Source organism: Hemitrygon akajei, chromosome 27 (assembly GCF_048418815.1).
Source record: "Hemitrygon akajei chromosome 27, sHemAka1.3, whole genome shotgun sequence".
NCBI lineage: Eukaryota > Metazoa > Chordata > Chondrichthyes > Myliobatiformes > Dasyatidae > Hemitrygon > Hemitrygon akajei.
The window spans coordinates 2,507,429-2,533,063 of NC_133150.1; the positions used below are offsets into that span (position 1 = coordinate 2,507,429).

The 25,635-nt window shown below is 55.5% G+C and overlaps 1 protein-coding gene across 5 annotated transcripts in view; it reads right to left on the reverse strand.

The window, feature by feature from the left end:
• The window catches only part of LOC140717085 (voltage-dependent L-type calcium channel subunit alpha-1S-like), a 665,173-nt gene that overhangs the window by 180,171 nt on the left and 459,367 nt on the right, over nt 1–25,635 (reverse strand). For all 5 annotated transcript variants that reach the window (XR_012096443.1, XM_073030268.1, XM_073030267.1 and 2 more), the window contains one exon: nt 14,445–14,572. Coding sequence is in view for 4 of the 5 variants with exons in the window: in XM_073030268.1 (XP_072886369.1) it covers nt 14,445–14,572 (128 nt within the window). In the remaining variant the exon portion in view is untranslated. The remainder of the gene's footprint in view (nt 1–14,444; nt 14,573–25,635) is intronic.

Here is a 25,635-nt window from a genome sequence, read left to right on the forward strand (position 1 = left end):
TGTGTCCAATGTCCCTGTGACTGTGACGGTTGTGTCCCGTGTCCCTGTGACTGTGACGGCCGTGTCTCTGTCCCTGTGTCTGTGATGGCCGTGTCTCTGTCCCTGTGACTGTGACAGTTGTGTCTCTGTCCCTGTGACTGTGACAGTTGTGTCTCAGTCCCTGTGTCTGTGACAGTTGTCTCCCGTGTCCCTGTGACTGTGACGGCCATGTCTCTGTCCCTGTGACTGTGACGGCCGTGTCTCTGTCCCTGTGACTGTGACAGTTGTGTCTCTGTCCCTGTGTCTGTGATGGCCGTGTCTCTGTCCCTGTGACTGTGACAGTTGTGTCTCTGTCCCTATGACTGTGACGGCCGTGTCTCTGTCCCTGTGACTGTGACAGTTGTGTCTCTGTCCCTGTGACTGTGACAGTTGTGTCCAATGTCCCTGTGACTGTGACAGTTGTGTCTCTGTCCCTGTGACTGTGATGGCCGTGTCCCGTGTCCCTGTGACTGTGACAGTTGTGTCCAATGTCCCTGTGACTGTGACGGTTGTGTCCCGTGTCCCTGTGACTGTGACGGCCGTGTCTCTGTCCCTGTGACTGTGACAGTTGTGTCTCAGTCCCTGTGTCTGTGACAGTTGTCTCCCGTGTCCCTGTGACTGTGACGGCCGTGTCTCTGTCCCTGTGTCTGTGATGGCCGTGTCTCTGTCCCTGTGACTGTGACAGTTGTGTCTCTGTCCCTGTGACTCTGACAGTTGTGTCTCTGTCCCTGTGACTGTGCCGGCTGTGTCCCGTGTCCCTGTGACTGTGACAGTTGTGTCCAATGTCCCTGTGACTGTGACGGCTGTGTCTCTGTCCCTCTGACTGTGACGGCCGTGTCTCTGTCCCGGTGACAGTGACAGTTGTGTCCCGTGTCCCTCTGACTGTGATGGCTGTGTCTCTGTCCCTGTGACTGTGACAGTTGTGTCCCATGTCCCTGTGACTGTGACAGTTGTGTCCCGTGTCTCTGTGACTGTGACAGTTGTGTCTCTGTCCCTTTTACTGTGACAGTTGTGTCCCGTGTCCCTGTGACTGTGACAGTTGTGTCTCTGTCCCTGTGATTGTGACAGTTGTGTCCCGTGTCCCTCTGACTGTGACGGCTGTGTCTCTGTCCCTGTGACTGTGACAGCCGTGTCTCTGTCCCTGTGACTGTGACGGCCGTGTCTCTGTCCCGGTGACAGAGACAGTTGTGTCTCTGTCCCTGTGACTGTGACAGTTGTGTCTCTGTACCTGTGACTGTGACGGTTGTGTCCCGTGTCCCTGTGACGGTGACGGTTGTGTCCCGTGTCCCTCTGACTGTGACGGCTGTGTCTCTGTCCCTGTGACTGTGACAGCCGTGTCTCTGTCCCTGTGACTGTGACGGCCGTGTCTCTGTCCCGGTGACAGTGACAGTTGTGTCCCGTGTCCCTCTGACTGTGATGGCTGTGTATCTGTCCCTGTGACTGTGACAGTTGTGTCCCATGTCCCTGTGACTGTGACGGTTGTGTCCCGTGTCCCTGTGACTGTGACGGCCGTGTCTCTGTCCCTGTGACTGTGACAGTTGTGTCTCTGTCCCTGTGACTGTGACAGTTGTGTCCCGTGTCCCTGTGACTGTGACAGTTGTGTCCCGTGTCCCTGTGACTGTGATGGCCGTGTCTCTGTCCCTGTGACTGTGACAGTTGTGTCCCGTGTCCCTGTGACTGTGACGGCCGTGTCTCTGTCCCTGTGACTGTGACAGTTGTGTCCCGTGTCCCTGTGACTGTGATGGCCGTGTCTCTGTCCCTGTGACTGTGACAGTTGTGTCTCTGTCCCTGTGACTGTGCCGGTTGTGTCCCGTGTCCCTGTGACTGTGCCGGCCGTGTCCCGTGTCCCTGTGACTGTGACAGTTGTGTCTCTGTCCCTGTGACTGTGACAGTTGTGTCTCTGTCCCTGTGACTGTGATGGCCGTATCTCTGTCCCTGTGACTGTGACAGTTGTGTCTCTGTCCCTGTGACTGTGATGGCCGTGTCTCTGTCCCTGTGACTGTGACAGTTGTGTCTCTGTCCCTGTGACTGTGACAGTTGTGACCCGTGTCCCTGTGACTGTGATGGCCGTGTCCCGTGTCCCTGTGACTGTGACAGTTGTGTCTGTGTCCCTATGACTGTGACGGCCGTGTCTCTGTCCCTGTATCTGTGACAGTTGTGTCTCTGTCCCTGTGACTGTGACCGTTGTGTCACATGTCCCTGTGACTGTGACGGTTGTGTCTCTGTCCCTGTGACTGTGACGGTTGTGTCTCTGTCCCTGTGACTGTGACCGTTGTGTCACATGTCCCTGTGACTGTGACGGTTGTGTCCCGTGTCACTGTGACTGTGACAGTTGTGTCTCTGTCCCTGTGACTGTGACAGTGGTGTCTCTGTCCCTGTGACTGTGACCGTTGTGTCACATGTCCCTGTGACCGTTTTGTCACATGTCCCTGTGACTGTGACGGTTGTGTCCCGTGTCCCTGTGACGGTTACGGTTGTGTCCCGTGTCTCTGTGACTGTGACAGTTGTGTCTCTGTCCCTTTTACTGTGACAGTTGTGTCTCTGTCCCTGTGATTGTGACAGTTGTGTCCTGTGTCCCTCTGACTGTGACGTCTGTGTCTCTGTCCCTGTGACTGTGACAGCCGTGTCTCTGTCCCGGTGACAGTGACAGTTGTGTCCCGTGTCCCTCTGACTGTGATGGCTGTGTATCTGTCCCTGTGACTGTGACAGTTGTGTCCCGTGTCCCTGTGACTGTGACGGTTGTGTCCCGTGTCCCTGTGACTGTGACGGCCGTGTCTCTGTCCCTGTGACTGTGACAGTTGTGTCTCTGTCCCTGTGACTGTGACAGTTGTGTCCCGTGTCCCTGTGACTGTGATGGCCGTGTCCCGTGTCCCTGTGACTGTGACAGTTGTGTCCCATGTCCCTGTGACTGTGACGGCCGTGTCTCTGTCCCTGTGACTGTGATGGCCGTGTCTCTGTCCCTGTGACTGTGACAGTTGTGTCCCGTGTCCCTGTGACTGTGACGGCCGTGTCTCTGTCCCTGTGACTGCGACAGATGTGTCTCTGTCCCTGTGACTGTGACGGCCGTGTCTCTGTCCCTGTGACTGTGATGGCCGTGTCTCTGTCCCTGTGACTGTGACGGTTGTGTCTCTGTCCCTGTGACTGTGACGGTTGTGTCCCGTGTCCCTGTGACTGTGCCGGCCGTGTCCCGTGTCCCTATGACTGTGATGGCCGTGTCCCGTGTCCCTGTGACTGTGACAGTGGTGTCTCTGTCCCTGTGACTGTGACAGCCGTGTCTCTGTCCCTGTGACTGTGACGGCCGTGTCTCTGTCCCTGTGACTGTGACAGTTGTGACCCGTGTCCCTGTGACTGTGATGGCCGTGTCCCGTGTCCCTGTGACTGTGACGGTGGTGTCTCTGTCCCTGTGACTGTGACGGCCGTGTCTCTGTCCCTGTGACTGTGACCGTTGTGTTTCTGTCCCTGTGATTGTGACAGTTGTGTCCCGTGTCCCTCTGACTGTGACGGCCGTGTCCCTGTCCCTCTGACTGTGACGGCCGTGTCTCTGTCCCGGTGACAGTGACAGTTGTGTCCCGTGTCCCTCTGACTGTGATGGCTGTGTCTCTGTCCCTGTGACTGTGACAGTTGTGTCCCGTGTCCCTGTGACTGTGACAGTTGTGTCCCGTGTCCCTGTGACTGTGATGGCCGTGTCTCTGTCCCTGTTACTGTGACAGATGTGTCTCTGTCCCTGTGACTGTGACGGCCGTGTCTCTGTCCCTGTGACTGTGATGGCCGTGTCTCTGTCCCTGTGACTGTGACAGTTGTGTCTCTGTCCCTGTGACTGTGACGGTTGTGTCCCGTGTCCCTGTGACTGTGATGGCCGTGTCCCGTGTCCCTGTGACTGTGACGGCGGTGTCTCTGTCCCTGTGACTGTGACAGTTGTGACCCATGTCCCTGTGACTGTGACAGTTGTGTCTCTGTCCCTATGACTGTGACGGCCGTGTCTCTGTCCCTGTGACTGTGACAGTGGTGTCTCTGTCCCTGTGACTGTGACCGTTGTGTCACATGACCCTGTGACTGTGACGGTTGTGTCCCGTGTCACTGTGACTGTGACAGTTGTGTCTCTGTCCCTGTGACTGTGACAGTGGTGTCTCTGTCCCTGTGACTGTGACCGTTGTGTCACATGTCCCTGTGACCGTTTTGTCACATGTCCCTGTGACTGTGACGGTTGTGTCCCATGTCACTGTGACGGTGACGGTTGTGTCCCGTGTCTCTGTGACTGTGACAGTTGTGTCTCTGTCCCTTTTACTGTGACAGTTGTGTCCCGTGTCCCTGTGACTGTGACAGTTGTGTCTCTGTCCCTGTGATTGTGACAGTTGTGTCCCGTGTCCCTCTGACTGTGACGGCTGTGTCTCTGTCCCTGTGACTGTGACAGCCGTGTCTCTGTCCCTGTGACTGTGACGGCCGTGTCTCTGTCCCGGTGACAGTGACAGTTGTGTCTCTGTCCCTGTGACTGTGACAGTTGTGTCTCTGTACCTGTGACTGTGACGGTTGTGTCCCGTGTCCCTGTGACGGTGACGGTTGTGTCCCGTGTCCCTCTGACTGTGACGGCTGTGTCTCTGTCCCTGTGACTGTGACAGCCGTGTCTCTGTCCCTGTGACTGTGACGGCCGTGTCTCTGTCCCGGTGACAGTGACAGTTGTGTCCCGTGTCCCTCTGACTGTGATGGCTGTGTATCTGTCCCTGTGACTGTGACAGTTGTGTCCCATGTCCCTGTGACTGTGACGGTTGTGTCCCGTGTCCCTGTGACTGTGACGGCCGTGTCTCTGTACCTGTGACTGTGACAGTTGTGTCTCTGTCCCTGTGACTGTGACAGCCGTGTCTCTGTCCCTGTGACAGATGTGTCTCTGTCCCTGTGACTGTGACGGCCGTGTCTCTGTCCCTGTGACTGTGATGGCCGTGTCTCTGTCCCTGTGACTGTGATGGCCATGTCCCGTGTCCCTGTGACTGTGACAGTTGTGTCTCTGTCGCTATGACTGTGATGGCCGTGTCTCTGTCCCTGTGACTTTGACGGCCGTGTCTCTGTCCCTGTGACTGTGACAGTTGTGTGCCGTGTCCCTGTGACTGTGACGGCCATGTCTCTGTCCCTGTGACTGTGACGGCCGTGTCTCTGTCCCTGTGACTGTGACAGTTGTGACCCGTGTCCCTGTGACTGTGACAGTTGTGACCCGTGTCCCTGTGACTGTGACGGCCGTGTCTCTGTCCCTATGACTGTGACAGTTGTGACCCGTGTCCCTGTGACTGTGATGGCCGTGTCCCATGTCCCTGTGACTGTGACAGTTGTGTCTCTGTCGCTATGACTGTGATGGCCGTGTCTCTGTCCCTGTGACTGTGACAGTTGTGTCCCGTGTCCCTGTGACTGTGATGGCCGTGTCCCGTGTCACTGTGACTGTGACAGTTGTGTCTCTGTCCCTATGACTGTGACGGCCGTGTCTCTGTCCCTGTGACTGTGACAGTTGTGTGCCGTGTCCCTGTGACTGTGACGGCCATGTCTCTGTCCCTGTGACTGTGACGGCCGTGTCTCAGTCCCTGTGACTGTGATGGCCGTGTCCCATGTCCCTGTGACTGTGACAGTTGTGTCTCTGTCGCTATGACTGTGATGGACGTGTCTCTGTTCCTGTGACTGTGACAGTTGTGTCCCGTGTCCCTGTGACTGTGATGGCCGTGTCCCGTGTCACTGTGACTGTGACAGTTGTGTCTCTGTCCCTGTGACTGTGACGGTGGTGTCTCTGTCCCTGTGACTGTGACGGCCGTGTCTCTGTCCCTGTGACTGTGACAGTTGTGTCTCTGTCCCTGTGACTGTGACGGCCGTGTCTCTGTCCCTGTGACTGTGATGGCCGTGTCCCGTGTCCCTCTGACTGTGACAGTTGTGTCCCGTGTCCCTGTGACTGTGACCGTTGTGTCTCTGTCCCTGTGATTGTGACAGTTGTGTCCCGTGTCCCTGTGACTGTGACGGCCGTGTCTCTGTCCCGGTGACAGTGACAGTTGTGTCCCGTGTCCCTCTGACTGTGATGGCTGTGTCTCTGTCCCTGTGACTGTGACAGTTGTGTCCCATGTCCCTGTGACTGTGACGGTTGTGCCCCGTGTCCCTGTGACTGTGACGGCCGTGTCTCTGTCCCTGTGACTGTGACAGTTGTGTCCCGTGTCCCTGTGACTGTGACAGTGGTGTCTCTGTCCCTGTGACTGTGACAGTTGTGTCTCTGTCCCTTTTACTGTGACAGTTGTGTCTCTGTCCCTGTGATTGTGACAGTTGTGTCCCGTGTCCCTCTGACTGTGACGGCTGTGTCTCTGTCCCTGTGTCTGTGACAGTTGTGTCCCATGTCCCTGTGACTGTGACAGTTGTGTCTCTGTCCCTGTGACTGTGATGGCCGTGTCCCGTGTCCCTGTGACTGTGACAGTTGTGTCTCTGTCCCTGTGACTGTGACGGCCGTGTCTCTGTCCCGGTGACAGTGACAGTTGTGTCCCGTGTCCCTCTGACTGTGATGGCTGTGTCTCTGTCCCTGTGACTGTGACAGTTGTGTCCCATGTCCCTGTGACTGTGACGGTTGTGCCCCGTGTCCCTGTGACTGTGACGGCCGTGTCTCTGTCCCTGTGACTGTGACAGTTGTGTCCCGTGTCCCTGTGACTGTGACAGTGGTGTCTCTGTCCCTGTGACTGTGACAGTTGTGTCTCTGTCCCTTTTACTGTGACAGTTGTGTCTCTGTCCCTGTGATTGTGACAGTTGTGTCCCGTGTCCCTCTGACTGTGACGGCTGTGTCTCTGTCCCTGTGTCTGTGACAGTTGTGTCCCATGTCCCTGTGACTGTGACAGTTGTGTCTCTGTCCCTGTGACTGTGATGGCCGTGTCCCGTGTCCCTGTGACTGTGACAGTTGTGTCTCTGTCCCTGTGACTGTGACGGCCGTGTCTCTGTCCCGGTGACAGTGACAGTTGTGTCCCGTGTCCCTCTGACTGTGATGGCTGTGTCTCTGTCCCTGTGACTGTGACAGTTGTGTCCCATGTCCCTGTGACTGTGACGGTTGTGTCCCGTGTCCCTGTGACTGTGACGGCCGTGTCTCTGTCCCTGTGACTGTGACAGTTGTGTCTCTGTCCCTGTGACTGTGACAGTTGTGTCTCAGTCCCTGTGTCTGTGACAGTTGTCTCCCGTGTCCCTGTGACTGTGACGGCCGTGTCTCTGTCCCTGTGTCTGTGATGGCCGTGTCTCTGTCCCTGTGACTGTGACAGTTGTGTCTCTGTCCCTATGACTGTGACGGCCGTGTCTCTGTCCCTGTGACTGTGACAGTTGTGTCTCAGTCCCTGTGTCTGTGACAGTTGTCTCCCGTGTCCCTGTGACTGTGACGGCCGTGTCTCTGTCCCTGTGTCTGTGATGGCCGTGTCTCTGTCCCTGTGACTGTGACAGTTGTGTCTCTGTCCCTATGACTGTGACGGCCGTGTCTCTGTCCCTGTGACTGTGATGGCCGTGTCCCGTGTCCCTGTGACTGTGACAGTTGTGTCCAATGTCCCTGTGACTGTGATGGCCGTGTCCCGTGTCCCTGTGACTGTGACAGTTGTGTCCAATGTCCCTGTGACTGTGACAGTTGTGTCTCTGTCCCTGTGACTGTGATGGCCGTGTCCCGTGTCCCTGTGACTGTGACAGTTGTGTCTCTGTCCCTGTGACTGTGATGGCCGTGTCCCGTGTCCCTGTGACTGTGACAGTTGTGTCCAATGTCCCTGTGACTGTGACGGTTGTGTCCCGTGTCCCTGTGACTGTGACGGCCGTGTCTCTGTCCCTGTGACTGTGACAGTTGTGTCTCAGTCCCTGTGTCTGTGACAGTTGTCTCCCGTGTCCCTGTGACTGTGACGGCCGTGTCTCTGTCCCTGTGTCTGTGATGGCCGTGTCTCTGTCCCTGTGACTGTGACAGTTGTGTCTCTGTCCCTGTGACTGTGACAGTTGTGTCTCTGTCCCTGTGACTGTGATGGCCGTGTCCCGTGTCCCTCTGATTGTGACAGTTGTGTCCCGTGTCCCTGTGACTGTGACGGTTGTGTCCCGTGTCCCTCTGACTGTGACGGCCGTGTCTCTGTCCCTGTGACTGTGACAGTTGTGTCTCTGTCCCTGTGACTGTGACAGTTGTGTCTGTGTCCCTTTTACTGTGACAGTTGTGTCTCTGTCCCTGTGATTGTGACAGTTGTGTCCCGTGTCCCTCTGACTGTGACGGCTGTGTCTCTGTCCCTGTGACTGTGACGGCCGTGTCTCTGTCCCGGTGACAGTGACAGTTGTGTCCCGTGTCCCTCTGACTGTGATGGCTGTGTCTCTGTCCCTGTGACTGTGACAGTTGTGTCCCATGTCCCTCTGACTGTGACCGTTGTGTCACATGTCCCTGTGACCGTTTTGTCACATGTCCCTGTGACTGTGACAGTTGTGTCCCGTGTCCCTGTGACTGTGACGGTTGTGTCCCGTGTCCCTGTGACTGTGACGGCCGTGTCTCTGTCCCTGTGTCTATGACAGTTGTGTCTCTGTCCCTGTGACTGTGCCAGCCGTGTCTCTGTCCCTGTGACTGTGACAGTTGTGTCCCATGTCCCTGTGACTGTGACAGTTGTGTCTCTGTCCCTGTGAGTGTGACAGTTGTGTCCCGTGTCCCTGTGACTGTGACAGTTGTGTCCCATGTCTCTGTGACTGTGACAGTTGTGTCCCGTGTCTCTGTCCCTGTGACTATTATGGCCGTGTCTCTGTCCCTTTGTCTGTGACAGTTGTGTCCAATGTCCCTGTGACTGTGACAGTTGTGTCCCATGTCTCTGTGACTGTGACAGTTGTGTCCCGTGTCTCTGTCCCTGTGACTATTATGGCCGTGTCTCTGTCCCTTTGTCTGTGACAGTTGTGTCTCTGTCCCTGTGACTGTGACAATTGTGTCTCTGTCCCTGTGACTGTGACAGTTGTGTCCCGTGTCCCTGTGACTGTGACGGCCGTGTCTCTGTCCCTGTGACTGTGACAGTTGTGTCCCGTGTCCCTGTGACTGTGACGGCCGTGTCTCTGTCCCTGTGACTGTGACAGTTGTGTCCCGTGTCCCTGTGACTGTGACGGCCGTGTCTCTGTCCCTGTGACTGTGACGGTTGTGTCCCGTGTCCCTGTGACTGTGACGGCCGTGTCTCTGTCCCTGTGACTGTGATGGCCGTGTCCCGTGTCCCTGTGACTGTGACAGTTGTGTCTCTGTCCCTATGACTGTGATGGCCGTGTCTCTGTCCCTGTGACTGTGACGGCCGTGACTCTGTCCCTGTGACTGTGATGGCCGTGTCCCGTGTCCCTGTGACTGTGACAGTTGTGTCTCTGTCCCTATGACTGTGATGGCCGTGTCTCTGTCCCTGTGACTGTGACAGTTGTGTCTCTGTCCCTGTGACTGTGACAGTTGTGACCCGTGTCCCTGTGACTGTGACGGCCGTGTCTCTGTCCCTGTGACTGCGACAGTTGTGTCTCTGTCCCTGTGACTGTGACGGCTGTGTCCCGTGTCCCTGTGATTGTGATGGCCGTGTCCCGTGTCCCTGTGACTGTGACAGTTGTGACTCTGTCCCTGTGACTGTGATGGCCGTGTCCCGTGTCCCTGCGACTGTGACAGTTGTGTCTCTGTCCCTGTGACTGTGATGGCCGTGTCTCTGTCCCTGTGACTGTGACAGTTGTGTCCCGTGTCCCTCTGACTGTGATGGCCGTGTCTCTGTCCCTGTGACTGTGACAGTTGTGTCCCGTGTCCCTCTGACTGTGATGGCCGTGTCTCTGTCCCTGTGACTGTGATGGCCGTGTCTCTGTCCCTGTGACTGTGACAGTTGTGTCTCTGTCCCTGTGACTGTGACGGTTGTGTCCCGTGTCCCTGTGACTGTGCCGGCCGTGTCCCGTGTCCCTGTGACTGTGATGGCCGTGTCCCGTGTCCCTGTGACTGTGACAGTTGTGTCCAATGTCCCTGTGACTGTGACGGTTGTGTCCCGTGTCCCTGTGACTGTGACGGCCGTGTCTCTGTCCCTGTGTCTGTGATGGCCGTGTCTCTGTCCCTGTGACTGTGACAGTTGTGTCTCTGTCCCTGTGACTGTGACAGTTGTGTCTCAGTCCCTGTGTCTGTGACAGTTGTCTCCCGTGTCCCTGTGACTGTGACGGCCATGTCTCTGTCCCTGTGACTGTGACGGCCGTGTCTCTGTCCCTGTGACTGTGACAGTTGTGTCTCTGTCCCTGTGTCTGTGATGGCCGTGTCTCTGTCCCTGTGACTGTGACAGTTGTGTCTCTGTCCCTATGACTGTGACGGCCGTGTCTCTGTCCCTGTGACTGTGACAGTTGTGTCTCTGTCCCTGTGACTGTGACAGTTGTGTCCAATGTCCCTGTGACTGTGACAGTTGTGTCTCTGTCCCTGTGACTGTGATGGCCGTGTCCCGTGTCCCTGTGACTGTGACAGTTGTGTCCAATGTCCCTGTGACTGTGACGGTTGTGTCCCGTGTCCCTGTGACTGTGACGGCCGTGTCTCTGTCCCTGTGACTGTGACAGTTGTGTCTCAGTCCCTGTGTCTGTGACAGTTGTCTCCCGTGTCCCTGTGACTGTGACGGCCGTGTCTCTGTCCCTGTGTCTGTGATGGCCGTGTCTCTGTCCCTGTGACTGTGACAGTTGTGTCTCTGTCCCTGTGACTCTGACAGTTGTGTCTCTGTCCCTGTGACTGTGCCGGCCGTGTCCCGTGTCCCTGTGACTGTGACAGTTGTGTCCAATGTCCCTGTGACTGTGACGGTTGTGTCCCGTGTCCCTGTGACTGTGACGGTTGAGTCCCGTGTCCCTCTAACTGTGACGGCCGTGTCTCTGTCCCTGTGACTGTGACAGTTGTGTCTCTGTCCCTTTTACTGTGACAGTTGTGTCTCTGTCCCTGTGATTGTGACAGTTGTGTCCCGTGTCCCTCTGACTGTGACGGCCGTGTCTCTGTCCCTGTGACTGTGACAGTTGTGTCTCTGTCCCTTTTACTGTGACAGTTGTGTCTCTGTCCCTGTGACTGTGACAGTTGTGTCCCATGTCCCTCTGACTGTGACCGTTCTGTCACATGTCCCTGTGACCGTTTTGTCACATGTCCCTGTGACTGTGACAGTTGTGTCCCGTGTCCCTGTGACGGTGACGGTTGTGTCCCGTGTCCCTGTGACTGTGACGGTTGTGTCCCGTGTCCCTGTGACTGTGACGGCCGTGTCTCTGTCCCTGTGACTGTGCCAGCCGTGTCTCTGTCCCTGTGACTGTGACAGTTGTGTCCCATGTCCCTGTGACTGTGACAGTTGTGTCTCTGTCCCTGTGAGTGTGACAGTTGTGTCCCGTGTCCCTGTGACTGTGACAGTTGTGTCCCGTGTCTCTGTCCCTGTGACTATTATGGCCGTGTCTCTGTCCCTTTGTCTGTGACAGTTGTGTCCCATGTCCCTGTGACTGTTACAGTTGTGTCCCATGTCTCTGTGACTGTGACAGTTGTGTCCCGTGTCTCTGTCCCTGTGACTATTATGGCCGTGTCTCTGTCCCTTTGTCTGTGACAGTTGTGTCTCTGTCCCTGTGACTGTGACAGTTGTGTCCCATGTCTCTGTGACTGTGACAGTTGTGTCCCGTGTCTCTGTCCCTGTGACTATTATGGCCGTGTCTCTGTCCCTTTGTCTGTGACAGTTGTGTCTCTGTCCCTGTGACAGTGACAGTTGTGTCCCGTGTCCCTGTGACTGTGACGGTTGTGTCCCGTGTCCCTGTGACTGTGACGGCCGTGTCTCTGTCCCTGTGACTGTGACAGTTGTGTCTCTGTCCCTGTGACTGTGACAGTTGTGTCCCGTGTCCCTGTGACTGTGACAGTGGTGTCTCTGTCCCTGTGACTGTGACGGCCGTGTCCCGTGTCCCTGTGACTGTGACGGTTGTGTCCCGTGTCCCTGTGACTGTGACCGCCGTGTCTCTGTCCCTGTGACTGTGACAGTTGTGTCTCTGTCCCTGTGACTGTGACAGTTGTGTCCCGTGTCCCTGTGACTGTGACAGCCGTGTCTCTGTCCCTGTGACTGTGACGGCCGTGTCTCTGTCCCTGTGACTGCGACAGTTGTGTCCCGTGTCCCTGTGACTGTGACAGTTGTGACCCGTGTCCCTGTGACTGTGATGGCCATGTCCCGTGTCCCTGTGACTGTGACAGTGGTGTCTCTGTCCCTGTGACTGTGACAGTGGTGTCTCTGTCCCTGTGACTGTGACCGTTGTGTCACATGTCCCTGTGACCGTTTTGTCACATGTCCCTGTGACTGCGACAGTTGTGTCCCGTGTCCCTGTGACTGTGACAGTTGTTTCTCTGTCCCTGTGACTGTGACGGCCGTGTCTCTGTCCCTGTGACTGTGACGGCCGTGTCCCGTGTCCCTGTGTCTGTGACAGTTGTGTCTCTGTCCCTGTGACTGTGACAGTGGTGTCTCTGTCCCTGTGACTGTGACAGTTGTGTCTCTGTCCCTGTGACTGTGACAGTGGTGTCTCTGTCCCTGTGACTGTGACAGTTGTGTCTCGGTCCCTGTGACTGTGACAGTTGTGTCCCATGTCCCTGTGACTGTGACAGTTGTGTCCCGTGTCCCTCTGACTGTGACGGCCGTGTCTCTGTCCCTGTGACTGTGATGGCCGTGTCTCTGTCCCTGTGACTGTGATGGCCGTGTCTCTGTCCCTGTGACTGTGACAGTTGTGACCCGTGTCCCTGTGACTGTGATGGCCATGTCCCGTGTCCCTGTGACTGTGACGGCCGTGTCTCTGTCCCTGTGACTGTGACAGTGGTGTCTCTGTCCCTGTGACTGTGACGGCCGTGTCTCTGTCCCTGTGACTGTGACGGCCGTGTCTCTGTCCCTGTGACTGTGATGGCCGTGTCTCTGTCCCTGTGACTGTGACGGTTGTGTCCCGTGTCCCTGTGACTGTGACAGTGGTGTCTCTGTCCCTGTGACTGTGACGGTCGTGTCTCTGTCCCTGTGACTGTGACAGTTGTGTCTCTGTCCCTATGACTGTGATGGCCGTGTCTCTGTCCCTGTGACTGTGACAGTTGTGTCTCTGTCCCTGTGACTGTGACAGTTGTGACCCGTGTCCCTGTGACTGTCAGTTGTGTCTCTGTCCCTGTGACTGTGACAGTTGTGTCCCATGTCCCTGTGACTGTGACGGCCGTTTCCCGTGTCCCTGTGACTGTGACAGTTGTGTCTCTGTCCCTGTGACTGTGACGGCCGTTTCCCGTGTCCCTGTGACTGTGAGGGCCGTTTCCCGTGTCCCTGTGTCTGTGACAGTTGTGTCTCTGTCCCTGTGACTGTGACAGTTGTGTCTCTGTCCCTGTGACTGTGACAGTTGTGTCCCGTGTCCCTGTGACTGTGACGGCCGTGTCTCTGTCCCTGTGACTGTGACAGTTGTGTCCCGTGTCCCTGTGACTGTGACGGCCGTTTCCCGTGTCCCTGTGACTGTGACGTCCGTTTCCCGTGTCCCTGTGTCTGTGACAGTTGTGTCCCGTGTCCCTGTGACTGTGACAGTTGTGTCTCTGTCCCTGTGACTGTGACGGTTGTGTCTCTGTTCCTGTGACTGTGACAGTTGTGTCTCTGTCCCTGTGACTGTGACGGCCGTGTCTCTGTCCCTTTGTCTGTGACAGATGTGTCTCTGTCCCTGTGACTGTGACGGCCGTGTCTCTGTCCCTGTGACTGTGACGGCCGTGTCTCTGTCCCTGTGACTGTGACAGTTGTGTCCCGTGTCCCTGTGACTGTGATGGCCGTGTCTCTGTCCCTGTGACTGTGACAGTTGTGTCTCTGTCCCTGTGACTGTGACGGTTGTGTCCCGTGTCCCTGTGACTGCGACAGTTGTGTCCCGTGTCCCTGTGACTGTGACGGCCGTGTCTCTGTCCCTGTGACTGTGACAGTTGTGTCCCGTGTCCCTGTGACTGTGACGGCCGTTTCCCGTGTCCCTGTGACTGTGACGGCCGTGTCCCATGTCCCTGTGTCTGTGACAGTTGTGTCCCGTGTCCCTGTGACTGTGACAGTTGTGTCTCTGTCCCTGTGACTGTGACAGTTGTGTCTCTGTCCCTGTGACTGTGACGGCTGTGTCTCTGTCCCTTTGTCTGTGACGGCCGTGTCTCTGTCCCTGTGACTGTGACGGCCGTGTCTCTGTCCCTGTGACTGTGACAGTTGTGTCTCTGTCCCTGTGACTGTGACGGCCGTGTCTCTGTCCCTTTGTCTGTGACAGTTGTGTCCCGTGTCCCTGTGACTGTGACAGTTGTGTCTCTGTCCCTGTGACTGTGATGGCCGTGTCTCTGTCCCTGTGATTGTGACAGTTGTGTCCCGTGTCCCTGTGACTGTGATGGCCGTGTCTCTGTCCCTGTGACTGCGACAGTTGTGTCTCTGTCCCTGTGACTGTGACGGCCGTGTCCCTGTCCCTGTGACTGTGTATATACTTACTTAGCATCAGGATCATATTCGGCCCAGATCCTCTTAAATTCATCGAGATGGTGAGGGCCCAGGATCGACCAGTCCCGTGTCAGATAATCAAAATTGTCCATAATGACAGCCACAAACAAGTTAATAATCTGCAAAAGATACAAGAGTGATTAACATATAATCCAGCCAAATTGTGTTATAATAAATCTGGTAAAATAGTGGTGCAGTGGTCCACCTGCAGTGGCCTCTCCAGGTCCAGCAAATGGGGCAAATGTGCTTTAACTGTTTATCATGTGTTTGCACAACCCTGATGGATGTTTTTGGGTGGGTATACACGAGGATGTGGCACGGTGGATCAAAAATTGTCCACGTTGTGTGCTAACTAAGATGCCGCAGCCTAGGATCCTTCCCCCCATGGAGTCATTTCTGGCTTCTAGGCCGCTTGAAGTTGTAGCTGTAGATTTCTCTGTGTTGGAGCCGGCTACTGACAGGCGTGAGAATCTTAGTGGTCACGGACGTTTTCACTAAATTCACCCAAGCATTTCTGACTCGGGATCAAAAGGCGGATGCCACAGCAAAGGTGCTCTTGAGGGAATGGTTCATGAACTATGGTGTTCCTGAGAGATTGCATTCTGACTAGGGCCGTAACTTCGAAAGTGAGGTTCTAGTTGAGCTTTGAAAACTATACGGGGTAAAGAAGAGCCATACCACACCTCATCATCCGACTGGAAAAGTGCAGTGTGAGCGTTTCAACCGGACGATGCATGATTTGTTGTGTAAGTTGCCTCCTGGAAAGAAGTTCCCAAAGGAGACTGCAAACTCCAGTAACTCAGGCCAGCTCACCCCTGGGGCAGGAATCAGATTCTGAGGATTCAGAAAATGGTGTGATAGTGGCAGAAGATATGTCAGAACAGGGTGTACAGTACCTTGACCCGAGCCTAGACAGCATATCTTCCGAAAACATGACACGTTCCGGGACTGAGACGGGGGAGCCGACGACTGCTAATGCAGGGGCAGAGGTCAGTAGCCCTCCTGGGGCAGCACCCCACAGGAGTAAACGAGTAAATGCTGGAGAGCAACCTAACCCACATCACGAACCAAGGTCAGTCGTTGCTGAGGCCTCCATTAACCGGCAGCAGTGTCTGAGATACTGGCTAGTCGTAGTACAGTTCTCTTTAGAGAAGCAGTTAAGGAAGTTAAAAGTACCCTTGTCGTGAGCGAGTAATCGAGGACGATCACTTGAATGCAGGGGAGAATGTAACCGGGTGACCGTCGAATCTTATTCAGTATCGTTAAAAGTGTACTTAGGCATTCATCCGGGTAAAGCTAGAATAGTTGTCTGTGCCTTTGAGATGGTGATGTCATTACACACGCGCAGGACAGTGGGGAGACCATTTTGTTTTCTGCTGCTGAAGCTGTTGGAATCAAGTTCCCCCAGTGGTGCTAGGCATGGTGAGAAAAGGTGAGCATTAATTTACAAAATCCATGTGAATTCGTTTATGTTTTTGGTGAATCAAGAATATCGATAATTTGACATGTCTTTCACGAGTAAAGAACTAAACGCTGGATAGCGTGGCTTGCAAAGCTCCTCACCGGCCAAGTAGGTCAGTCTTCCTGTAATTTAACCACCAGGCAATATTGTGTAAAAGTTGTGCCAAAGTGTACCTTTTGTCTTACTTTATTATATCATGACTGATTGTGCATGTAACAGCGTACCGTGAATGTTAAGTCTCCGTTCAGGGGTTCAGCATGTGTGTACGAAAACATAGTAAACTTCTCAGGTGAGATGTATTCGTCTAATGTTGTTTGTATTAGGTTCCTTCAGAATTGCCACTATCGTATTAGTACTGGATCAGTTTTGTGCAATTTTCTTTGTATTTTATACTGCATACACAATTGGTCGAGACACAAGTGTGTGCATCGAAGGTTAAATGGAGATTGTAACAGCAGGACCCAATTGTAAAGTCATTGCTTTTGCTTTAAGACCCTCTTCCGGCACCTAAACATCTAAAACAGATGAAGGAATTAAAACCCGAAAAAGTGTTTGTTGTACTGAGTGTGTACTTTTCCCCAGGCTACAACAACTGCATGAGGTGGAGAGGGACACCACACGAGGCGGAGAGGGTCATCACACGAGGCACGGAGGGGCATCACACAAGGCGGAGAGGGACACCACATGAGGCATGGAGGGACATCACACGAGGCGGAGAGGGACACCACATGAGGCATGGAGGGACAACACACGAGGCGGAGAGGGACTCCAGACGAGGCGGAGCGAGACAACACACGAGGCATGGAGGGGCACCACACGAGGCGGAGAGGGACACCACATGAGGCATGGAGGGACAACACACGAGGCATGGAGGGGCACCACACGAGGCAGAGAGGGACACCACACGAGGCACAAAGGGACACCACATGAGGTGGAGAGGGACACCACGAGGCACAGAGGGACACCACACGAGGTGGAGAGGGACACCACACGAGGTGGAGAGGGACACCACGAGGCACAGAGGGACACCACACGAGGCGGAGAGGGACACCACACGAGGCGGAGAGGGACACCACACGAGGCACAAAGGGACACCACATGAGGTGGAGAGGGACACTACATGAGACACAGAGGGGCACCACACGAGGCGGAGACGGGCACCAGACGAGGCGGAGCGAGACAACACACGAGGCGGAGAGGGACACCACCACACGAGGCGGAGAGGGACACCACCACACGAGGCGGAGAGGGACAACACACGAGGTGGAGAGGGACACCACACGAGGCGGAGCGAGACAACACACGAGGCGGTGAGGGACAACACACGAGGCGGAGAGGGACACCACACGAGGCGGAGAGGGACACCACACGAGGTGGAGAGGGACACCACACGAGGCGGAGAGGGACACCACCACAGGAGGCGGAGAGGGACACCACACGAGGTGGAGAGGGACACCACACGAGGCGGAGAGGGACACCACATGAGGCACAGAGGGACAACACACGAGGTGGAGAGGGACACCACACGAGGTGGAGAGGGACACCACACGAGGCACGGAGGGACAACACACGAGGCGGAGAGGGACACTACATGAGGCACAGAGGGGCACCACACGAGGCGGAGACGGGCACCAGACGAGGCGGAGCGAGACAACACACGAGGCGGAGAGGGACACCACCACACGAGGCGGAGAGAGACACCACACGAGGCGAAGAGGGACACCACACGAGGCGGAGAGGGCCACCAGACGAGGCGGAGCGAGACACCACACGAGGCGGAGAGGGACTCCAGACGAGGCGGAGCGAGACAATACACGAGGCGGAGAGAGACAACACACGAGGCGGAGAGGGACTCCAGACGAGGTGGAGAGGGCCACCAGACGAGGCGGAGTGAGACACCACACGAGGCGGAGAGGGACTCCAGACGAGGTGGAGAGGGACAACACACGAGGCGGAGAGGGACACCACACGAGGCGGAGAGGGACAGCACACGAGGCGGAGAGGGACACCACACGAGGCAGAGAGGGACTCCAGACGAGGCGGAGAGGGACTCCAGACGAGGCGGAGAGGGACACCACATGAGGCGGAGAGGGACACCACACGAGGCGGAGAGGGACACCACACGAGGCGGAGAGGGACACCAGACGAGGCACGGAGGGACACCACACGAGGCGGAGAGGGACACCACACGAGGCGGAGAGGGACACCAGACGAGGCGGAGAGGGACACCAGACGAGGCACAAAGGGACACCACACGAGGCGGAGAGGGTCACCACACGAGGCGGAGAGGGACACCACACGAGGCGGAGAGGGACACCACACGAGGCGGAGAGGGACACCACACGAGGCGGAGAGGGACAACACACGAGGCGGAGAGGGACACCACACGAGGCGGAGAGGGACTCCAGACGAGGCGGAGAGGGACACCACACGAGGCGGAGAGGGACAACACACGAGGCGGAGAGGGACACCACCACACGAGGCGGAGAGAGACACCACCACACGAGGCGAAGAGGGACAACACACGAGGTGGAGAGGGACTCCAGACGAGGCGGAGAGGGACAACACACGAGGCGGAGAGGGACACCACACGAGGCGGAGACGGGCACCAGACGAGGCGGAGCGAGACAACACACGAGGCGGAGAGGGACACCACCACACGAGGCGGAGAGAGACACCACCACACGAGGCGAAGAGGGACAACACACGAGGTGGAGAGGGACAACACACGAGGTGGAGAGGGACACCACACGAGGCACGGAGGGACAACACACGAGGCGGAGAGGGACACCACACGAGGCGGAGAGGGACACCAGACGAGGCACGGAGGGACACCAGACGAGGCACGGAGGGACACCACACCAGGCGGAGAGGGACACCACACGAGGTGGAGAGGGACACCAGACGAGGCACGGAGGGACACCAGACGAGGCACGGAGGGACACTACACCAGGTGGAGAGGGACAACACACGAGGCGGAGAGAGACAACACACGAGGCGGAGAGGGACACCACACGAGGCGGAGAGAGACACCACACGAGGCGGAGAGGGACACCACACGAGGTGGAGAGGGACACCAGACGAGGCACGGAGTGACACCAGACGAGGCACGGAGGGACACCACACGAGGCGGTGAGGGACAACACATGAGGCGGAGAGGGACTCCAGACGAGGCGGAGAGGGACAACACACGAGGCGGAGAGAGACAACACACGAGGCGGAGAGGGACACCACACGAGGCAGAGAGGGACACCACACGAGGCGGACAGGGACACCAGACGAGGCACGGAGGGACACCAGACGAGGCACGGAGGGACACCACACGAGGCGGAGAGAGACAACACACGAGGCGGAGAGGGACACCACACGAGGCGGAAAGGGACACCAGACGAGGCACGGAGGGACACCACACGAGGCAGTGAGGGACAACACACGAGGCGGTGAGGGACAACACACGAGGCGGAGAGGGACAACACACGAGGCGGAGAGGGACTCCAGACGAGGCGGAGCGAGACACCACACGAGGCGGAGAGGGACTCCAGACGAGGCGGAGAGGGACAACACACGAGGCGGAGAGGGACTCCAGACGAGGTGGAGAGGGCCACCAGACGAGGCGGAGCGAGACACCACACGAGGCGGAGAGGGACACCACACGAGGCGGAGAGAGACACCACACGAGGCGGAGAGGGACACCAGACGAGGCACGGAGTGACACCAGACGAGGCACGGAGGGACACCACACGAGGCGGTGAGGGACAACACATGAGGCGGAGAGGGACTCCAGACGAGGCGGAGAGGGACAACACACGAGGCGGAGAGGGACACCACACGAGGCGGAGAGGGACACCACACGAGGCAGAGAGGGACACCACACGAGGCGGAGAGGGACACCAGACGAGGCACGGAGGGACACCACACGAGGCGGTGAGGGACAACACACGAGGCGGTGAGGGACAACACACGAGGCGGAGAGGGACAACACACGAGGCGGAGAGGGACAGCACACGAGGCGGAGAGGGACTCCAGACGAGGCGGAGAGGGATAGCACACGAGGCGGAGAGGGACAGCACACGAGGCGGAGAGGGACTCCAGACGAGGCGGAGAGGGACAACACACGAGGCATGGAGGGGCACCACACGAGGCGGAGAGGGGCACCACTCCAGGCGGAGAGGGACACCAGACGAGGCACGGAGGGACACCACACCAGGTGGAGAGGGACAACACACGAGGCGGAGAGTGACACCACACGAGGCGGAGAGGGACACCAGACGAGGCACGGAGGGACAACACACGAGGCGGAGAGGGACACCACACGAGGTGGAGAGGGACACCACACGAGGCACGGAGGGTCACCACACGAGGCGGAGAGGGACAACACACGAGGCGGAGAGGGACACCAGACGAGGCACGGAGGGACACCAGATGAGGCACGGAGGGACACCACACCAGGTGGAGAGGGACAACACACGAGGTGGAGAGGGACACCACACGAGGCACGGAGGGTCACCACACGTGGCGGAGAGGGACAACACACGAGGCGGAGAGGGACACCACACGAGGCGGAGAGGGACACCAGACGAGGCACGGAGGGACACCAGACGAGGCATGGAGGGACACCACACCAGGTGGAGAGGGACAACACACGAGGTGGAGAGGGACACCAGACGAGGCGGAGAGGTCGATCCGCCTGCCACATAAAGCCACATAGCAAGAGGCTGCTCATAGACTCCTTCCCGGCAGCAACCAAAAGTCAGGCAATCAGTGCTGAACTCTCGCATATGCCTTCTGCATTCGTCTTACTGTCTCAATGTTCCTTGATGCTTTGAATAGTGAAATGCACTATAACATCAGCTGAGACCCCGTATCTAAATTTCTTTCACATCGAGGGACTCACTTGTCAGAATCTTCGCGAAGGCAGCAAAGTGCAGAATCACTCTATTGATCTCCAAACTAAATCGCAGGCACTAACAGTCCCAAAAGCATATTTAACGCCAAAAACAGATTTCAATGAAGTAAAAAAAGATACTTTTCTTTGCTATCTGGAAAATATCGACCAAGGGAGAGTTGTATGATGACACCATCTTTACCATTTTGGTGAAATTCTACAACATAGAGAACATCCTCACATCACAGAGAGTCTCCTCACGTCACAGAGAGAGTCTCCTCACGTCACAGAGAGAGTCTCGTCACGTCAGAGAGAGTCTCCTCACGTCAGAGAGAGTCTCCTCACGTCACAGAGAGTCTCCTCACGTCAGAGAGAGAGTCTCCTCAAGTCACAGAGAGTCTCCTCATGTCAGAGAGAGAGTCTCCTCACGTCACAGAGAGTCTCCTCACGTCAGAGAGAGTCTACTCACGTCACAGAGTCTCCTCACATCACAGAGAGAGTCTCCTCACGTCACACAGAGAGTCTCCTCACGTCAGAGAGAGAGTCTCCTCACGTCACAGGGAGTCTCCTCACGTCAGAGACAGTCTCCTCACGTCACAGAGAGTCTCCTCACGTCAGAGAGTCACCTCACATCACAGAGAGAGTCTCCTCACATCACAGAGAGTCTCCTTACGTCAGAGAGTCTCCTCACATCAGAGAGCGTCTCCTCACGTCAGAGAGAGTCTCCTCACATCGGAGAGTCTCCTCACGTCACAGAGAGTCTCCTTACGTCAGAGAGTCTCCTCACATCAGAGAGCGTCTCCTCACGTCAGAGAGAGTCTCCTCACATCACAGAGAGTCTCGTCACATCACATAGTCTCCTCACGTCACAGAGAGAGTCTCCTCACGTCACAGAGAGTCTCCTCATGTCACAGAGTCTCCTCATGTCACAGAGAGAGTCTCCTCACGTCAGAGTGAGTCTCCTCACGTCAGAGAGAGAGTCTCCTCACGTCAGAGAGAGAGTCTCCTCACGTCAGAGAGTCTCCTCACATCACAGAGAGTCTCCTCACGTCACAGAGAGAGTCTCCTCACGTCAGAGAGAGTCTCCTCATGTCACAGAGAGTCTCCTCACATCAGAGAGAGCGTCTCCTCACGTCACAGAGAGTCTCCTCACATCACAGAGAGAGTCTCCTCACGTCAGAGAGAGTCTCCTCACGTCTCAGAGAGTCTCGTCACATCAGAGAGAGTCTCCTCACATCACAGAGAGTCTCCTCACGTCACAGAGAGGGTCTCCTCACGTCAGAGAGAGTCTCCTCACCTCACAGAGAGAGTCTCCTCACGTCACAGAGAGTCTCTTCACGTCACAGAGAGAGTCTCCTCACGTCACAGAGAGTCTCCTCATGTCACAGAGAGAGTCTCCTACGTCAGAGAGAGTCTCCTCACGTCAGAGAGAGTCTCCTCACATCAGAGAGTCTCCTCACGTCACAGTCTCCTCACATCAGAGAGTCTCCTCACAACAGAGAGAGTCTCCTCACGTCACAGAGAGAGTCTCCTCACGTCAGAGAGAGTCTCCTCACGTCAGAGAGAGTCTCCTCAATTCACAGAGAGTCTCCTCACATCACAGAGAGACTCCTCAGGTCAGAGAGAGTCTCCTCAGGTCAGAGAGAGTCTCCTCACGTCACAGAGAGTCTCCTCACATCAGAGAGAGTCTCCTCACGTCACAGAGAGTCTCCTCACGTCACAGAGAGAGTCTCCTCACGTCAGAGAGAGTCTCCTCACGTCAGAGAGAGTCTCGTCACATCAGAGAGAGTCTCCTCACATCAGAGAGAGTCTCCTCACATCAGAGAGAGTCTCCTCAAGTCAGAGAGACTCCTCACGTCACAGAGTCTCCTCATGTCAGAGAGAGAGTCTCCTCACGTCACAGAGAGTCTCCTCACATCAGAGAGAGTCTCCTCACGTCAGAGAGAGTCTCCTCACGTCACAGAGAGTCTCCTCACGTCAGAGAGTCTCCTCACGTCAGAGAGAGACTCCTCACGTCACAGAGTCTCCTCATGTCAGAGAGAGAGTCTCCTCACATCACAGAGAGTCTCCTCACATCAGAGAGAGTCTCCTCACGTCAGAGAGAGTCTCCTCACGTCACAGAGTCTCCTCACGTCACAGAGAGTCTCCTCACGTCACAGTCTCCTCACGTCACAGAGAGTCTCCTCACGTCACAGAGAGTCTCCTCACGTCAGAGTCTCCTCACGTCACAGAGAGTCTCCTCACGTCACAGAGAGTCTCCTCACGTCAGAGTCTCCTCACGTCACAGAGTCTCCTCACGTCACAGAGAGTCTCCTCACGTCACAGTCTCCTCATGTCACAGTCTCCTCACGTCACAGAGAGTCTCCTCACATCACAGAGAGTCTCCTCACGTCACAGAGAGTCTCCTCACGTCAGAGAGAGTCTCCTCACATCCTCACTGAAACGAAAACTTCATGCTATCTTAAAAGTTTCTTGCACCAGGCAGTTCATCTGATCAACCATTCTAACTAGCTCCCCACCCCCCTCTATCTATTAGCTCAGTCCCTGCACTGCATGGCTACTGGAAAACGTTCTTTGCACCATCAACCTTCTGGGACGTGCTAATATTATTTGTGACCGTCTGTGCTGGATCGTCACCTATGTGCTGTGTGGGTCTCTGTGTACAGCATTTTGTACCTTGGCCCCAGAGCAATGCTGTTTTGCTTAGCCGTACATGTGTGTGGTTGAATGACAATTGAACTTGAACTTTTCCCTGTGACGTGTGGTTAGCCTTTCGCTTCATTGCACCATTGGGATATTATGTACAAATCCTTGGTGACAACACACAAAATGCTGGAGGAACTCTGCAGGTCAGGAAATGAATAAACAGCCAATGTCTCCAGCCAAAACCTTTCAGGGGACTGGACAGGAAAGAGGAAGGCGCCAGAGTAAGAAGCTAGCAGAGGGGAAGGAGGACAAACCAGAATATGATAGGTGAGACCAGGTGTACCGGACAGTGGGCCATGGGAGAAAGGGAAGGAGGAGGGGCACCAGAGGGAGGTGATGGACAGATGAGGAAGTGTAAGAGGGGAGCCAGAATGGGGAATGGAAAAATAGGAAAAAGGGGAGGAGGGAGAAATTACCGGAAGCCAACATAGCTGTGGTCAGGACTGGAAAGGAAGGAGTACAAGCTGCCAAGTGAAAGATGAGGCCAGGTGAGTGGAGGGTAGTTGTTAATGGGGAGAGTGGATGAAGGTGAAGGATGAAGGTGAAGGATGAAGGTGGTGTTGTGGATAATAAAATAGGTTTTCAAAGTTTGCAGAGAGACTTAGGCCAGTTAGAGATTGGGCTGAAAGATGGCAGATGGAGTTTAATGCTGATAAGTGTGAGGTGCTACATTTTGGTAGGAATAAGCAAAATAGGACATACATGGTAAATGGTAGGGCACTGAAGAATGCAGTAGAACAGAGTGATCTAGAAATAATGGTGCATAGTTCCCTGAAGGTGGAATCTCATGTGGATAGGGTGGTGAAGAAAGCTTTTGGTATGCTGGCCTTTATAAATCAGAACATTGAGTATAGGAGTTGGGATGTAATGTTAAAATTGTACAAGGCCAAATTTGGAGTATTGTGTACAGTTCTGGTCACCAAATTATACGAAAGATGTTATCAAAATAGAGAGAGTACAGAGAAGATTTACTACTATGTTACCTGGGTTTCAGCACCTACGTTACAGAGAAAAGTTGAACAAGTTAGGTCTTTATTCTTTGGAGTGTAGAAGGTTGAGGGGGGACTTGATAGAGGTACAGTATTTAAAATTATGAGGGGGATAGATAGAGTTGACATGAATAGGCTTTTTCCATTGAGAGTAGGGGAGATTCAAACAAGAGGACATGAGCTGAGAGTTAGAGGGCAAAAGTTAGGGGTAACCCGAGGGGGAATTTCTTTACTCAGAGAGTGGCAGCTGTGTGGAAAGAGCTTCCAGTAGAAGTGGTAGAGGCAGGTTCAGTATTGTCATTTAAAGTAGAATTGGATAGGTATATGGACAGGAAAGGAATGGAGGGTTATGGGCTGAGTGCAGGTCGGTGGGACTAGGTGAGAGTAAGCGTTCAGCACGGACTAGAAGGGCCAAGATGGCCTGTTTCCGTGCTGTAATGGTTATATGGTTAAGTAAGAAGCTATAAGGTAATAGGTAGAAGAGGCCATCTGCATAACACTCCTTTCCGTTGCTGGAAAGGTCCTGGCTAAGGTAATGCTTCAGAGACTCATCAGCAACATTACTGAGCCAATGATGCCTGAATTGCAGTGTGGATTTAGGAAGAACAGGAGCCTGATTGACATGATCTTCACAGCCCGGCAGCTTCAGGAAAAGTGCTGGAAGCAACATCAGAACCTATTTGTGGCCTTTATCGACCTCTCTTTGCGCAGTGTCGAATGCTTTGGAGAGGTCGATAAAGGCCACAATTAGGTGGCGTGAGCGGGTGCCTCACACTGAAATACTTGTAAAGACCAACTGCAGAAGTATTGAGGCCATGATCACCCAGTGTCAGCTGCAGTGGCTGGGGCACGTGATAAGGATGCCCCATGTTGGCTACCCCGCAGAGTGTCATACAGCCAGCTACATCATGGTCAACGCTCAGCTGGAGGGCCAAAGAAGCACTATAAGGATCAGATGAAGAATGCTTAAAGGAAGTGCAAGATCAGACCTGAGGACCTGGAGGATGTCGCTGCTGACCGTAGCAGAAGAGAGCCAGGAAAAATGCAGTCATGGTTGCCATCACTACCACCACCACTATCACATGTACAAATACCGCCTGCAATAGAACTTGTGGGTCCAGGATAGAACTGTATAGTCAT